The sequence below is a fragment of the Falco cherrug genome, chromosome 8 (genome assembly GCF_023634085.1).
Source record: "Falco cherrug isolate bFalChe1 chromosome 8, bFalChe1.pri, whole genome shotgun sequence".
NCBI lineage: Eukaryota > Metazoa > Chordata > Aves > Falconiformes > Falconidae > Falco > Falco cherrug.
This window is the reverse complement of record NC_073704.1, coordinates 21,545,790-21,560,696: the sequence shown is the minus strand read 5'-3', so window position 1 is coordinate 21,560,696 and position 14,907 is coordinate 21,545,790. Positions and strand designations below refer to the sequence as shown.

Genomic DNA, 14,907 nt, shown 5'->3' with positions numbered 1-14,907 from the left:
TACGTGCCCTTTTTTGTTCAGTAAAATGTGATAATCAAAGTAATTAATTGAATATGTAGTTTAATGTATAAAACATTAAATACTTCAGCTACACACAAGGTTAAAATAATATATATTTGATATGTTCAATTTTAGGTTATTTTTTTTTAGTTCACTAAAATTAACTTTCATCTTCGTATGTGTATATGACATGCTTCAAATGCTGACTGCCACTAATAATGACTTTGTTTTTCTCTTTAAACTAAAATATGGAAACAACAGAACAACTAAACCTACACCTCACTTAGATGGGTAAATATCTCTTATTTTCTTATGTTTGTTTAAAAATTGCCTTGAGAAAATTAAGTACTAAGAATTCTTACTTCTGTTTAAATTCTTCAGACATCATGTCGTTTTTGGACAAGTCATCTCAGGACAGGAAGTTGTGAGAGAAATAGAAAACCAGAAAACAGATGCATCTAGTAAACCATATGCTGAAGTACGCATACTGAGTTGTGGAGAGTTAATTCCAAAATCCAAAGGTAAAGTTGAATGGTACATTTACATAGACACAAACTATGAGGTAATTTTTGCTCATTTTCTTCCCTGTTGGTTGCTTATAGAAGTATTAGAAACTTATTTGTGATGGATGAAGGGACAGTTGGTGAGAAGGTGAGTAACATTGCAGTACAGTTTGTCTTTTAAAAAGCTTTAAAAGTGTTGATGCAGAAGACATTAAAGAAACATCATACGTGCTTTCTTCAAAGCTTCTTCTGTCTTGGATTTCCTTACACTAGCTAAATTTTAGTATAAAGCTGGCAAGCACTTGTCTCGTAGAGAGTAGATTGCTATGTTAAGAAGATTGATGGCAGTCTGACTTTATTTGATAACTGCTGCTTTTTTTGCAGGTGTTGAACTGATTTCAAGCTTTTCAGGTAAATCTTCAGAACAGGCAGAGTAGAAAAGCCTGGAGTTGCCATTTAGCAGACATCCTTTTTGCGTTACTATAGACTATATTCTTAAATGGGAATATGACAGAACCTGCCTTTTTTTCTGGGAGGGATGCCCTGCTCAAGCTGAATATGGTATTGGAGGTTGAGCCTTATTTTGTAAGAGAAGCAGAATCAGATCTAAGATGTGGCTGTCACTCTGGAGAATCTCATTAGAGGAAACCCAGGATGTGTGTTTTTTAGGAACTATGATAGAGATCATTATGCTTTTTCATTCATAGTACTGTGAAGGATTGCACCAAGGATATTGAAGCACAAGACAAGAATAATTGTTTCTTTGGCCTAAGGAAAATACAGGCATCCAAACTTGAGCTTCTTAGTTTTTCCTCTCCTTTTTGTTGCAGTTCTGTGATGTCTAGCAGAATGACTTTGGACTCTGAAGTGATCTCTTCAATACCTCAGAATTCCAAGTAAATTATCTTATGGCTCCTGACTTCTCAAAGTTTCTAGAACTTCTTTAGAATATCTCGCAACTCACCCTGTGTGTTAGGATATAATTTTGTTTTTCTGGACAATACTCAGGAGCATGGTATCCGTTAGAAAATGCACAAGTGCTTTAGACTAGAAACTAAAATAGAACAATACAGATACAGAATGGGTGAAGCTAGTGAGTTTAAAACACTTCAAATTGAATGACTAAGTGAAAGTTTTGGCACTGAGCAGTCTGACTTAAAGCTGTTAGGCAGGGCTTTAAAGTACTTGTCACTTCATATTTATTCTATTCACTCTGATGGGTTTTTTTCCTTTAACTTCTAAAAGAGAACAGGCTTCTTGAAAGATCTGTCTGTTCCTACCCGTTTGTCTGTGTCCTTGTACCTCTTTGCCTCAATATTGCTGAGGTCCTGGAGACTGCTTCCTGTAGCTGGTTTGGTGTGCCACTGAGGGAAATGGATGCCAGGGCGATGGGATGGCCCACTCAGCTGACTCTGAGGCACACTACTCGATGATGACGGTGGGCAGCAGGAGTGTGTGGAGACCAAGAGGCCTTAGGCACCAGGATCAGGCAGGTAGAGGGCAGGGCTGAGTGCTGGGAGATGTGGGCCCTAATGAGCACTAATGCAGAACCAGCTTGATGAAGGTGCTGCCTGACAGAGCATGGTGGAGATCTTGGCAAGTGGAGAACCCTGCTACTGAATGGGAAAGCCTGGCTGTAGGACCCACAAAGGGAAATCCACCTCTACTGTGAGAGATGGTGGTATGGCTGGAACCGTTTGCTAAATGCACAGCATGGAACCACTGATGAGCTGTGCTGACCTGAGGCAGTGGAGATAGGAGGAACAGTTTGTCATCACATCAGCAGAAGTAAATTTGCCAAGCTACAGTCTAAAGCTGACAAGTGGAGCAGGAGAGGCCCTTGGACCTGCCAATGTATGGAAGAGGCCAGTGAATCTAGACAGGAGGAGCAGTTCCTGGGAGGTGAGAAGTGTCATGGAACATCATTGACAGAGACTCATCTAACAGTGGAACTTAGTAGCACATTACTGTGAGAGGCAAAAGGGAACTGTTACTGAGAAATAAAAGGCAGTTACCAGAGGAGACTGCTTCTATGAATTTGCTGTTAAGAATGGTGTGGAACGAGGTGGTTGCCAGTGAGGGAAGTATAATAGCGAATTTCTGTGGGAGGGTACATTATGATAGCAGGGGAGGCTTAAAGTATTTGGTTTATGAGCTTGTCTGCTAAGCGACACAAAGGAAGGAACTGGACAAGTCTTTATGGAATGAGAGTAGAACTAATACTTTTTGCATTGAACAGGGAAGCCAAGATTGCACTAGCTAGCAGAAGGAATGTCAGTTGAAGTTAAGTGCTTGGTATGAATGCTTTTCTCTTAGGTTAAAGTTGGGGAAAGGCAATTGGATTTTGGGGTATCATGATGAGTATTCAGATGAAGTGCTTTGTCAAGGAAGCAAATATCTCTGTTTATATAGGATTGGATTTATTCAGGGATGAGTGTATGATGACTTGACTGAGCTAACTTACTGGATCCTGTGTTAATTGAATGATACAGTGATCACAATTATAATATTGCAGAGGCCTAGATAAAAAGCTTTCACCTGGGAATTGAGAGGGTGATCACCTAGAAAAGTGGAATGTGTTGTCTTTTCCTCTTTTTGTTTTTATTCCTTAAAGTTGGAGGACTTAGTGAAAATGAAAAAAGAATCTGGCCAAGTGGTATTATTTTTAGAAAATCTTAAAGTTCTGGGGAAAATCATGAGAGCTGCGGGGGGAGAAGAGAAGGCGGCTAAGTAAGTATTAAGCCAGTAGTTAGAAAGGTCACTATGGACTAGCTAAAATAATACAATTCTCAGGAAAAAGTGTGGAACAAGTAACATAGTATTTTCTTAAAGGCAAATGGGAGTTTGATACCAATTGACAATAAGTTTTGCAAAAGGGGGTCTAATCAAACAAGCCTTGCTGCAGTGTTAGAGTTCGTGATTTTGGTTAATCAGAGGTATATCTGGGATGTTTTCAAGAATGTAAGACACTGGCATTTGGATTAAAATAAACAGACAAAAAATTAAACTGCTTGTGCATTGGGCAGTTTTTAACAAGACTCTGATGAAACTTTCTTATGAAATCTAGGGGATTCTGTACAGAGTAGTGCTAGGCTTGATTCATGGTCTTCATTGATGTTACAGTTGTCCCTGTAGAATCACTGCCTGTAAAAGTGTGCTTTCTGCAATTAAGGCAGATTATGGCTGCCTTTGTAATTCATCAAAAACAATACTGTAATTAGGTCATTCTATCAGTACCATTTCCTTTTTTTTTTAAAAAAAAAAAATCAGTACAAATTATCAAGCACTGATACAAAGTACAAAGTTATATATTTAGGAATCGTGAAATATCTGTGGAATAAGAGCAGTCTTAGAAAATGGTCATTCTGGTAAGTCGTACCTGGACTTGCGATTCATGTATTACCCCTTTCCTCTTTTCTTACCCATTCAAACCCTAGAGTGCTCATTTCTTCTGCAAGCTTGTTACGCATCACTGTTGGCCCCCTTTCCGCAAGCTTATTACTATGAATAGTTGTTTCAGACCTCTGTTCCAGATGTGGTTGGGTTGTGGGTTTTTTTTCCCTACTAAACTGGCCACTAGGTATAAACTGTTTTGACTTTAGCTGAAACTGTTCAAAATTACACTGGAGATGGCTTTTTTTTATCTCCTCTCCCTGCCCCCTTCTTTTTCTTTCCCCCTTCCTCTGCTGTTGCAGTTAACGTGGTAGGCTGCTTGTCTATAAACACCTCTTCTGTGCAGAGGCACTGTGCTGCAGGACTCCTCGCAGTAAAAATGTCATCTGATCAACAAGGATCAAGCATGGTAGTGACTTGGTTACTGGGTATAATCTTTGTTGTAAGAAACAGTGGGTCCTTAATCAAGCAGTGAAAGGCATAATAGGAACCCATGGCAAATAATTGAAGCAAGATGTATGCAAAATAGAAAAAAAGAGATCTGAACAGCAGGGTGATTAAACACTGGAAAAAATTATCAGGGAAAAGACCTGTCTAAATGCTGTGAAGTAGAGGCACCTTCTTTTTGGATACTGCTGTAGTCCAACACAGGTTATTGGACTTAATACAAGGTAACTATTTGAGTGTCACAGCTGTGACTTATGAGATCATGTGTTCTGATTTTTGAGCTTAAGCCTGACTGCTTTCTTGCCAGGTCATTTCTTCATTTCAAGTCCAGGAGTCTGGTATCACGGGGCTAACGTAAGACTTGCAACAGTCCATAACAGGCTAAGATGCAGAGAGTGCTTGGCTGTGCCATGCAGTGTGATCATGTAATTCATGAAGTCTGACAAATACTATGGGTCACCGTGAATGGAGTAGGAAGTGATCTATCTATTTCAGATGTGGTCATAAGTTGAAACCCATTTCAGACGTTAATGAGCTGGAACAGTTGGACTGCAAATAGAAGGCTGTTTCTTTCTCGCTGACCTTCATGCTGCAGGATTGGTTTCATTTGTTGTGATCTGTAATTGGCCAGCACCAGGCTGGTTCAGTATTCAAAATGGCTTTTGTGGCTGAACAGAGATGGTTAGATGTCACCAGATAGTATGTATAAAACCTCTTGCCAGATCTTTTAGTCTTTGCTGTGTAAAGGGTTCTGGGCTTTTTGGTTGTTTTTTTGGTGTGCTTTTTTTTAATTATTATTATTTTCCCCTGTCTTGCTGTTTTACTCTGTACCTGCCACATGATTTTCCAAATACATCTGCCATTGAAGTTATTTGCTGCATGTTAAGAATCACATTATATTTGTTGAAGTTGCTCACTAACTCACATCTATTTCTATCTATTACTCATTTAAAAATAGTTACTATAACATACCCAAATTTGTTAGAAGAATGCGGATAAAACTGTCACAGTTTTTGACACAGAACAGATGCAGGAGGGAGAAAATACAGAAAATAACTGTGTGTTGATGTGTTATTTAGGCATTTCTGAAACTGATCTTGGAGACATCTTGTTTTGACTGAAGGAATGTAGGAAACAGTATAGTGCGATATAGCAGGGTTTTTTGAATGGGCCAAAAGCAAAAGTGTTGAATAGATCCAAAGCGTTTGAAAGTGTCTTAGGATTTACAAATTACTTAACTTTTTCAGTACTTCTTGTGTTCATGGTATTTAGAGTTCAGGTGAGATTACTCATTTTGTTTGGGTGTCCCCAGGCCTATGTAACACCGGGATCCTTTGATAGAAATTAGTTTGGAAACTTCAGTTTTGTTATTCATATATATTCACAACAAGTACACGTTTATATGTTTTGGCCATCTAAATCATAAAAAGTTTTACAGAGACTTATTGTTAAATATAGCGCTTTAATAAGGGCTTGCTCAAACTTCAGAGTTTTGAGAAAGTTTGAGAAAAGAAACCAGGTGTCTTGGTTTGGATGAACAAGGGAAGTAAAAAATAGGAAACCCCTGTCTTTTGGAAGTGTTTAGCGAGAAACTCTAAAAACATCTGCTGTGAACCAGGTGGTTTTAACCCTAAATGTCCTAAATGGGTAAGACAATTTACTAGTTTATACTGCACCCAGAAATGACCAGACTAATAGTCTATGAAGTACAGAGGTTGTGTTTCAGTTGGTTGTCAGACTTTCATTAATCTGTATCAAATGAAGCTTGTGAATAAACACGTGTAAAACATAATGAAGGAAGTCACTGTAGAAGTTGTACAGGTATCAGTTGTGTCTGTGATGCTAATCTGAAAAATCAATGCAGTTTAGTGCGATGGGATTAAATTTCATCCACCATACCAGTGTGGGGATTTGGTAATGTTAGAAAGAGAAAAAAGTATTCCTAAAGAGTATGACTACAAAAACAGAAGCCAAGATAGTTTCTGCTGAGATTTTTTTTTGCACCCTGTGTCTGATACACCGTTACCTGAATTAAACCCCAGCTAGTCTGCTGTTACCCAGATCTTTTATCTCAGCCAGTTCTTTCAGAAGCAAGTGTTCTGCGTCATTGTGAAGAGGAAATCTTTCACTGCTGTATATGTATCACTGCGTTCAGAATGGGAGACCTGTCAGAGCAGGATACTGGATTGCTACAAAAGAGGTGTTGGCTTACCTAGATGATCTAATGCTACCACCTAATTCTTTGCTGGAGATAAAGAGCAATACTAGCTTAGCTTTCATTATGGATATAGTCATGAAAACATTGGAACAATCCTGAAGGCTGCTGATAGATCTAGAACATCAATGCATCACGGTCTACAGCCTGAAGGTGTTCTGGGCAAGACATGGTGGATGAGAAGACTGATTGGCGGGAGTGAAATATGACAATTTCCTATATTTAAGATTTCACTGTTTCACATTCAGTAACTATATGCAGAACAAAAGTTAATATTAAGAGATGATGATGCTATGAGTGAGCACTTAACTGTTGCTCTTCTGAGAAATGCTGACTCTCTTCTCCATTAGGAACCCGTGATTGTCTGTTTCTGCAGTTGGTATAATATATCCACCTTAATTTTGCTACTAAAACATTCCCGGTTACATCCAGTTTCCAGGAGGCAATATGAAGTTCCCACAGCACGTCATCTGTCATAAAGAAGCTGCCCGAAGTGTGACCAGAAATGTGTTTGGGGCAACTGTGGTTCCGTTCTCACTGATTTTTATCATTCTAGCCCGAATGAGGTTGGGTGGTTTTCCACTGTGAAAAGTTAAGTTGGTAGGAAGTATTAGCCTGCTATTGCCAATAACACATCCCTAAGTATTGTACCAACACTCATTATCCTCAAGACTCATTTTTATTCTCTTCTTTGACCAATTCAGCAAGGAGTTTTATGTAAGCTTTATTGCTTTTGCTCATTCTTGAAAAACTGCTACCGTCTATCCTGCAGGTTTGCAAAAATGATATCATATTAGTGTTGAATGTGAGAATTTCCACATTGAGCTCACATAATTGCAGTTAGAGGTACCTACTGCTAACTCTCAAGAGTCAGTCAGCTCAGTAATACATGCTAAAGAGCTGGAGAATCTAATACCGATAATTGCAAAAATTGGTACACCGTTCCATTAAATAGGCACTTGTGTTTTCATAAGGGCAGTTGCCAGCTCTACTCTCCATAAAGTGTTTCTTCTGCCTCAAATTCTCTACATAAGTATCACTTTTTTTTTTGCCTTCAGTTCTCTAATCTGTTTGTATAGAATCAAAAGAATTCATTTTCCAAATACCTGCATACTAGAAGTTGAATAGCTGTTAATGGATACTTACTATTATTTGGTACTGCTGCCACTAACCTTTTTTCTGGACACCTGTAAATGTGATACATGATCAGAGATTGCTAGCAGGGAATTCTGAAGTAGAATTTTTCTTCCCATCCATATGTACAAAATCAAGGCTGTTCACAAGTAAAAAGCTGGTTAACAGCCTGTAATTCTTTGAAGTCCTTGAAATCTTTTATCTTCTGACACTTGACTTACTGTAATTCCCAAGAGGACTGACCTTCAGGAAAGCAAGGGCAAAAATAATCTAATAGGAAAGTTATCATAACATATTTTAATTATTTTTACAAGAGTTGCTCTAATTACTTGCCTTAATTAGTTTATAAAAATGACGGATGCACAGTAGCTGAATACAAATTGCATCATCTTGTTGGGCCAAGTGGAAGCCAATAGAAGAAACGCTTGGTTAGACTGAACAGTTGAATTGCTGTGTCTTCCATAGAAAAGAAAAAAGCATAGGCTATTCAGGGAGACATCTTTATGTTTTCTGCTATGTGAAAACATTGTGTTCTCTCTGTCTGAATAGTATTCAGATGCAGACAGGCTGCAGTCTTTGGTGCCTAATGTTTTCCCATACGTTTTTTGTGCTGAAGAAGTACAGGGAGTGGGAGATTGCATTTAAACTGCTTTTATGTTGATGTAGGTCAAATAATTTCTCTGTAAAACGTGAATTATTTGGACGGAGAAAGCTATTAAAACCTTTGCAGAATAGGCTAATGCTTTCAGCTAGGATTTGTATGCAATTTTAAAATTCATTTCTGTTTCTGTTCAATAGCCTGTTCTAATGTCTTAACAGGTGTTCTCCTAAAATATGTGGTGTTTGCTGTGATAAGGAAGCAGGCAGTTTGGACTTCAGTATTTATTTTTGGTATATTTTTCTCTGTTTAATGGTGAAGGTTCTTCTGTCTGTGGCTGTAGTATATTGTGTAGTGAATGATGGGCTATCTTTGCAATTTGCAGTGGCAAAGCAAAATAACATTTGATGCTAATCAGAAAAGTAAACTACAGCAGTCAGAAGACAACCAGTATCCTTTTCTGGATAGAGCTTTTGATTTTCCGGACAATATAGCCCAATAGGAATTTTGTAATGCTTTTGAAGAGTATTTGTACCATTGAACTGATCTACCCAAAGTGTCATAACTCAGAAGCCTAGACTTCCTTTAGTGAAGTTTTTATAGTACCTTTTTCATTATGTGTATTTTTTTCAAATTAGTGTGACTGAAATAAACTATCAAAAGTGATACAAGTATTAAGTAGGTCTCCGATCAGTTAAAGGACATAAAAAGGTGTGTGTGTTCTTGGATTATTTCCTGTCAGACTAATACCAGATTACCAGTAAATTGCTGATTTGCAGCTCCAACAGCCATAGGAGAAATAGTGAAATATGTAATTAAGGACTAGTCTGCTCTTTAGCAGGGTTCCTTCTCTTCACAGATGGTTAGTAAGTTATTTGTATGTTTGCGTTAAAAACAAAAAAAAATCCAAAACAAACACACACACGATGAACTGTAGGATTAAAACTGTTCTCTGAGCATGGTTTCTCTTAGCAGGGTGGTTGGTTATTTGAATCTTTCCTTTGAGCTAAATTCAATGAGTAATCAGTGTATGCCACTTACTTTCTGTTTCAAAATTTCTTGTTTGTGATTCGAATAGATTTTTTTTAAATGAAGTCATGTTAAATGGAAAAAATGAAGCCAAAGATATTTTTTTTTAATACACACTTGCTAAAAATTTTTCAAATAATTCTTCATATGTAACCTATGTTGTATAAAAATAACCTGAAAATTTACAGGGTTCCACAAGTTCTTGACAGTATAAATTTGATAGTTTAGAGCTTCATGAGTACAAAATGTTGGAAATTTCTTCTGTATTTCTAGAGATATCCTTTATTGTACATGGGAGACATAGTGTTTTCTACGAAATTTCAATTTGTTCTTAAGTATTTTGATGAAGTAGTCTCATGACACAATTACGAGAAGCTCTGGCAGGTACTAGATAAGTTGATTTTTCTGACATTCATGTAGAAGTGTTTGATATTAAAATGTCTTTGCTATTCTGACTTAAAGCCAAGAAAGAAGACAAGAAAAGACACAAGTCCTCTTCCTCATCCAGTGACTCGGAAAGTTCAAGTGATTCAGAATCGTCTTCTGATTCATCATCGGATTCTGAGAGTGCTTCAGAAGAGAAATCTAAAAAACGAAAAAAGAAACACAAGAAAAATTCCAAGAAACATAAGAAAGAAAAGAAAAAGAGAAAGAAAAGCAAGAAAAGGTCGATTTTAATTTTTTTTTTATTACATGTACACCATACAGTACCATTTTCTTGTTCTATAACTACAGAATAATATTCTTTAACTAGTGAAGTAGGTATTTTGAAGTTGGGGAGATGGTTTTCATATACAAGCTTAAATTTTTCTGATATCGTGGCCGAGGTTAGTGTCCATGTGCATATGTGCTGTAGCTCGTAAAAGAGTGAAGGAATGGACTAAGACTTAAATATATTTGGCTTGAAATTTGCAGGAGTGCTTGGTTTGAAACGTGTGGTGATGGCTTTTTTTCCCTAAATTCATTTGTGCAATTAAACTGAAGTTATATGCAGTGGACTTAGAGGAATGTAGTATGCAGGACTAAAATCAAAGCTAAACAAAATATAAACGAATATACTTAACATCATTTCAGTCTGAGATGCCAAAAATCTTGCAGTTTCACCAGAAGATAATAAAACTCAAAAGGCACTCTTGCTTCTGAAAATGTTATTTCTAATCTAATAGTTTTGCTTATAGTTCAGTGTGAGATATAAATTGTATCAGTGCAAGTTACATTTTTCTAAACTAGCTGTAGTAAACAGAAATGTAAGAGATGTTCTCTTGGGGCAGTGCTGCCTAAACGTTGTTTCTGTGGAACTAAGCCCATTTCATGCAAATTTCTTTATACCAGCTGCTTGGCATTACAGTAGTTTGTAGCCAGTTACATATGCTAGTGTAAAATGTGCATTTGGTTCTCCTGATAGTGTTTTTAAAAGAAAATAAATTAAAAGAAAAATGTATTTAAATAGAGAGTAAATGGATGTTCAGTGTTACACCATTGGAATTCATAGATAAAAAATGTTGTCAGAAATCTACTACAGTTGTACATTTTTTTGAGCAAAGATATCACGAGGGGAAAAAAAAGCTGTTTCTGAAATAGCTTTGTGTCCTGAGTTTCTCGTGGTATCATTATGTATTAAATTAAGAGAATTTCTGTATTATTTAAATAGATTGAAATGTGTTCCCTCATCCAAATAACTCACTTTAAGTATAAATATTTTTTTATACAAAAATAAAGCTCATCGAGTGAAAGTGAAGATGAAAACCCTGAAGCACAGCCATTATCTACTGTCCGTCCTGAGGAAATTCCTCCTGTACCTGAAAACCGGTTCCTGATGAGGAAGAGTCCTCCTAAAGTAGATGAGAAAGAAAAAGAGAGGAAAAGCAGAGAGAAGGAAAGAGAAAGGTAATACATCTGTTTTGGGTCTGACTGCATGCTGACAGTGGTATGATCATGTTACTGTTTTAGGACTCTGAGTCCTTTCCCTATTAAACAGTTCCGTGTTGTGAGCATTGTTGGATGAAAAATGGATTTTCCAGTTTATTGGCAACTGTTGTCTTTGTCATAGGACAAAGGCTTAGTCTTTGAAAATGGCTTTAGTGAATGAGAAATTTAAAATGTCTGATTGAAGAAGAAAGTAGAACACGTTGCTATTTCATTTAGAATTTATTGGAACTGTCCAGTCTGAATCTATAATTTATTCTTCTTTAAAAAACAGAAAAACCTGGAAACCTTGTAAAATATTTGTGGTCGCAAAATCTGAAGTTTTTGCTGTGTGGTTGTTGCTGTCTGCACTGATAATAATAATTTAAAACAATAATTAAATTAGTGTTTTCATTTAGTTTAATTTTTGAAGAGGTTTTAAAATTGGTTTCGTATTCTCTTTCCTTCTTCGATGATATAAACAATATCACTTTTTTTATTTTTAGTAATCTATCGAATTCACAGTCAACATACCAGAGGAGACTGTTAGTGACCAGATCTGGAAGGAAAATAAAAGGAAGAGGACCAAGGGTAAATGTTTACAAATCTGTTACCCAAAATAAATTAAGGTGGTAGCACAGTCTTACTGTGCTGGTGCCACTGTTTTCATTAGGATGGTTGATTTAACAAAAATCACAAAAAAAAGTCAGGGTTTATGATGTATCATAAGTGATTTGGGGACTGAGGCTTGAAGGGAGACAACAAGGAAAATGACCTTAATTTCTTGTTTGCTTACGGATTTTATTGAGGGGTGGGATGATGACAAAAAATGCTTTCTTTGTGTTATTCTAGTATTCTGTGAATTAGTAAATGGAGTAGCTCAAAAGATTTCTAGCGAACACCAGTATGATACCCATTACAGAAATGTGGGAAAGACTTGTCCCCTTTTTGGCAGGGGGGAGCTGTCATTCATTCTTTTGATTTGTGAAGCCTTATGCTATGCACTGCTTGTAGCAAGTGTTTTTAGTAGCAGAAGTCTCTACCCCTCAAATTTTTAGTAAATACCTTAAAGAAAAAGTGTGAAGTACTGTTTGTGTGTCACTTGTCAAAGCGAAGAAGAATTTTCATTGTTAGAAAAGTGAATTGCATTTGTGCTAATTAAAAGCAACAGGGGAAGACCTCTCAGCAGAATATCCCTAAGTAGGAGTTACCTTAAAAATAGTTATTTGGTCAGAAATTTTCTATTCCTGCTTTAGCTGAGTATCAAATATATTTTTCAGTAAGTTAATAACTTGTCAATGTAAACTTGGTATATACATGTGAAGTGTCTATGTAGAATCAACTGCCCAGGAAAAATATCTTTACACACCATTTTCTCTCTTTTTTTTTTTTTTTTTTTCTTCTTCAAGCGTTACCGGACACCTTCCAGATCCAGGTCAAGAGATCGATTCCGACGCAGTGAAACTCCTCCACATTGGAGGCAAGAAATGCAGAGAGCTCAAAGAATGAGAGTGTCTAGTGGAGAACGATGGATAAAAGGGGACAAGTAAGATTATTTCTTTCTGGAATATAAATATTGAAATTTTTTTATATATTAAAAATCTTACCTATCATCTTAGATTTTCAGTTACAGTTACTCCCCAAAAAACAGGGCACTGACTTGGTTATCCCATTACTTAACTATGCCTGATTTTAATCATGCTACTGTAAATACATAGCTATTAATACAGGTGACCCATGTGATTAAGTTTCAGTTGTGAAGCTGTGTCACTTGTGACTTAATTTTTCGGAGTGGATGGGATTCAAAATACTTAAAAAATTATATCTTTCTTTCTCCAAGGAGTGAAATAAACGAAAACAAGAAAGAGAACCAAAAAAGCCCAGGAAGAGGAAAAGAGAGAAAAATATCAGACCACAGACAAGTTTCTGAAAGTCCAAGCAGAAGAGGGGAAAAAGAGAAGAAAAAGGATCACAAATCCAGCAGCAAAGACAGGGAGACAAGAAGGAATTCAGAAAAAGATGACAAGCATAACAGAAGCAAGGCCAAGAAAAGAGCTAAATCTAGAAGCCGTAGTAAAAGCCGAGAGATATCAAAAAGTAAAGAAAGAGACTCTAAGCACAGTAGACATGATGAGAAGAGAGTAAGATCAAGAAGCAAAGAGAGAGACCATGAGAAAGGTAGAGAGAAAGAAAAGCGCTATGATTCTAGAGGGAGAGATAAAGAAAGAAGTAGGAGCAAGGAGAGAAGTAAAAGGGCAGGCTCAAGAAGTAATGAACAAGACCACAGGAAGAGTAAAGACAGGGAGAAACGTAAGTCACGAAGCAAAGAGCGTGAGCATGCTAGAGGAAAACATAGTTCCAGCAGTAGAACAAGGGATCGAAGCAAAAGCCGGGATAGGGGTAGGAGGGGAAGATCAAGAAGCAGAGACAGAGATCGCAGTAGGAGTAAAGACTATTCAAGGAATAGAGACAGAGAAACAAGAAGAAGAGGAAGATCAAGAAGTAGAGAAAGGAGAGGTTCGCCAGATAAATACAGAGGAAGAGAAAATAGGAGGAGGAGAGAATCAAGGAGTTCAGAGAGGGAGGAAAGTCAAAGCAGAAACAGAGAGAGGTATTCAAACAGAGAAAGTAGAAGCTCATATAAGAGGAATGATACTGAAAGCCAAAGGAAGAGGCGTTCAAAAAGCCGTGACAGTAGCAGTCCTGAATCCGGTAAAGATAAGAAATCTAGTAGAGATCAGGATAGAAGTCCAGACTCAAAAAAGAGACCAAGTAGCAAAGAGAGAGAATCAAAAAAGTCATATTCACGCAGCAGTAAAGAAAAGGAAAAGACCAGATCCTCAGCCGAGAAAGAGGTAAACCAAAAATCAAAGAGTCAGGAAAGAGATCATGCCCCTAGTAAGGATAAAAAGTCTGATCATGAGACAAGTCCTGGAACAGATGATGACAGGCACGGATGAGTTTGTGGACTTAATGTTTCCATTGTCTCAAAGTTTTAGAGACATTTTGGGGAACGCCTTTTTTTAAGATGTGGACTTCAGTTTGGTCTTTTGATAATCTAAAACCTGGATCATTTGTACTGCTAAAGTTTTAATAAACTTGAAATGAAAAACAAATTACATGTGTAATAGAGTGTGCTGTGTTTTAAGTATTTCGTTAGTTTAAGTATCCTTCTTGTGTGTTGGCAGCTAGAAAGGTATCTTCTATGCTGCATTTATTTTTCACCTGATGAACTTAGTTTAGTGCAGACAGTGGCTGCTTGTGAAGAAGCTAGTTTTGTATGTGAAGAAGAAACCTGCAAGTATACTACATGTCATCCTTAAAACTAGTAGAATCTTGCAAGGTGTCCATCACTCCAGTGTTGCAAAATTTGTATTTCAGTAGGTATAAATCCTAAGAAAATAAATTTATAGCGGAAAACTGTGGGGTTGTTTTGTAATCACAAAGTGAATAATAAATCTTCAGTTTGTACTTCTGTCACTGCCAACAGTAGAATTCATTCATACTGTAAGGCAGTCATCTGGGATTTTTTTTCTTTGTCATAAAAAAAATAATTTGAAGAGCTCATCAGTGGAATTTTCCCCTCCCCGTAAACTCCTTTTTCTGTTTCATGCTTTCATGTTTGTCTATTGTAGAAAATTCAGCCTGGATGCTTCAGACTGCCCTGCCTCAGTTGCTAGTTA

At 37.0% G+C, this 14,907-nt stretch overlaps 1 protein-coding gene across 4 annotated transcripts in view; it reads left to right on the top strand.

Moving 5' to 3' along the window:
• The window catches only part of PPIG (peptidylprolyl isomerase G), a 28,770-nt gene extending 14,430 nt beyond the window's left edge, over positions 1-14,340 (top strand). For all 4 annotated transcript variants that reach the window (XM_055719053.1, XM_055719055.1, XM_055719054.1 and 1 more), the window contains 7 exons: positions 262-291; positions 382-521; positions 9,782-9,986; positions 11,039-11,206; positions 11,731-11,815; positions 12,634-12,770; positions 13,065-14,340. In XM_055719053.1, the coding sequence (XP_055575028.1) occupies positions 262-291; positions 382-521; positions 9,782-9,986; positions 11,039-11,206; positions 11,731-11,815; positions 12,634-12,770; positions 13,065-14,184 (1,885 nt within the window). In that variant the 3' untranslated portion in view covers positions 14,185-14,340. The remainder of the gene's footprint in view (positions 1-261; positions 292-381; positions 522-9,781; positions 9,987-11,038; positions 11,207-11,730; positions 11,816-12,633; positions 12,771-13,064) is intronic.
• Positions 14,341-14,907: the final 567 nt, after the last annotated feature.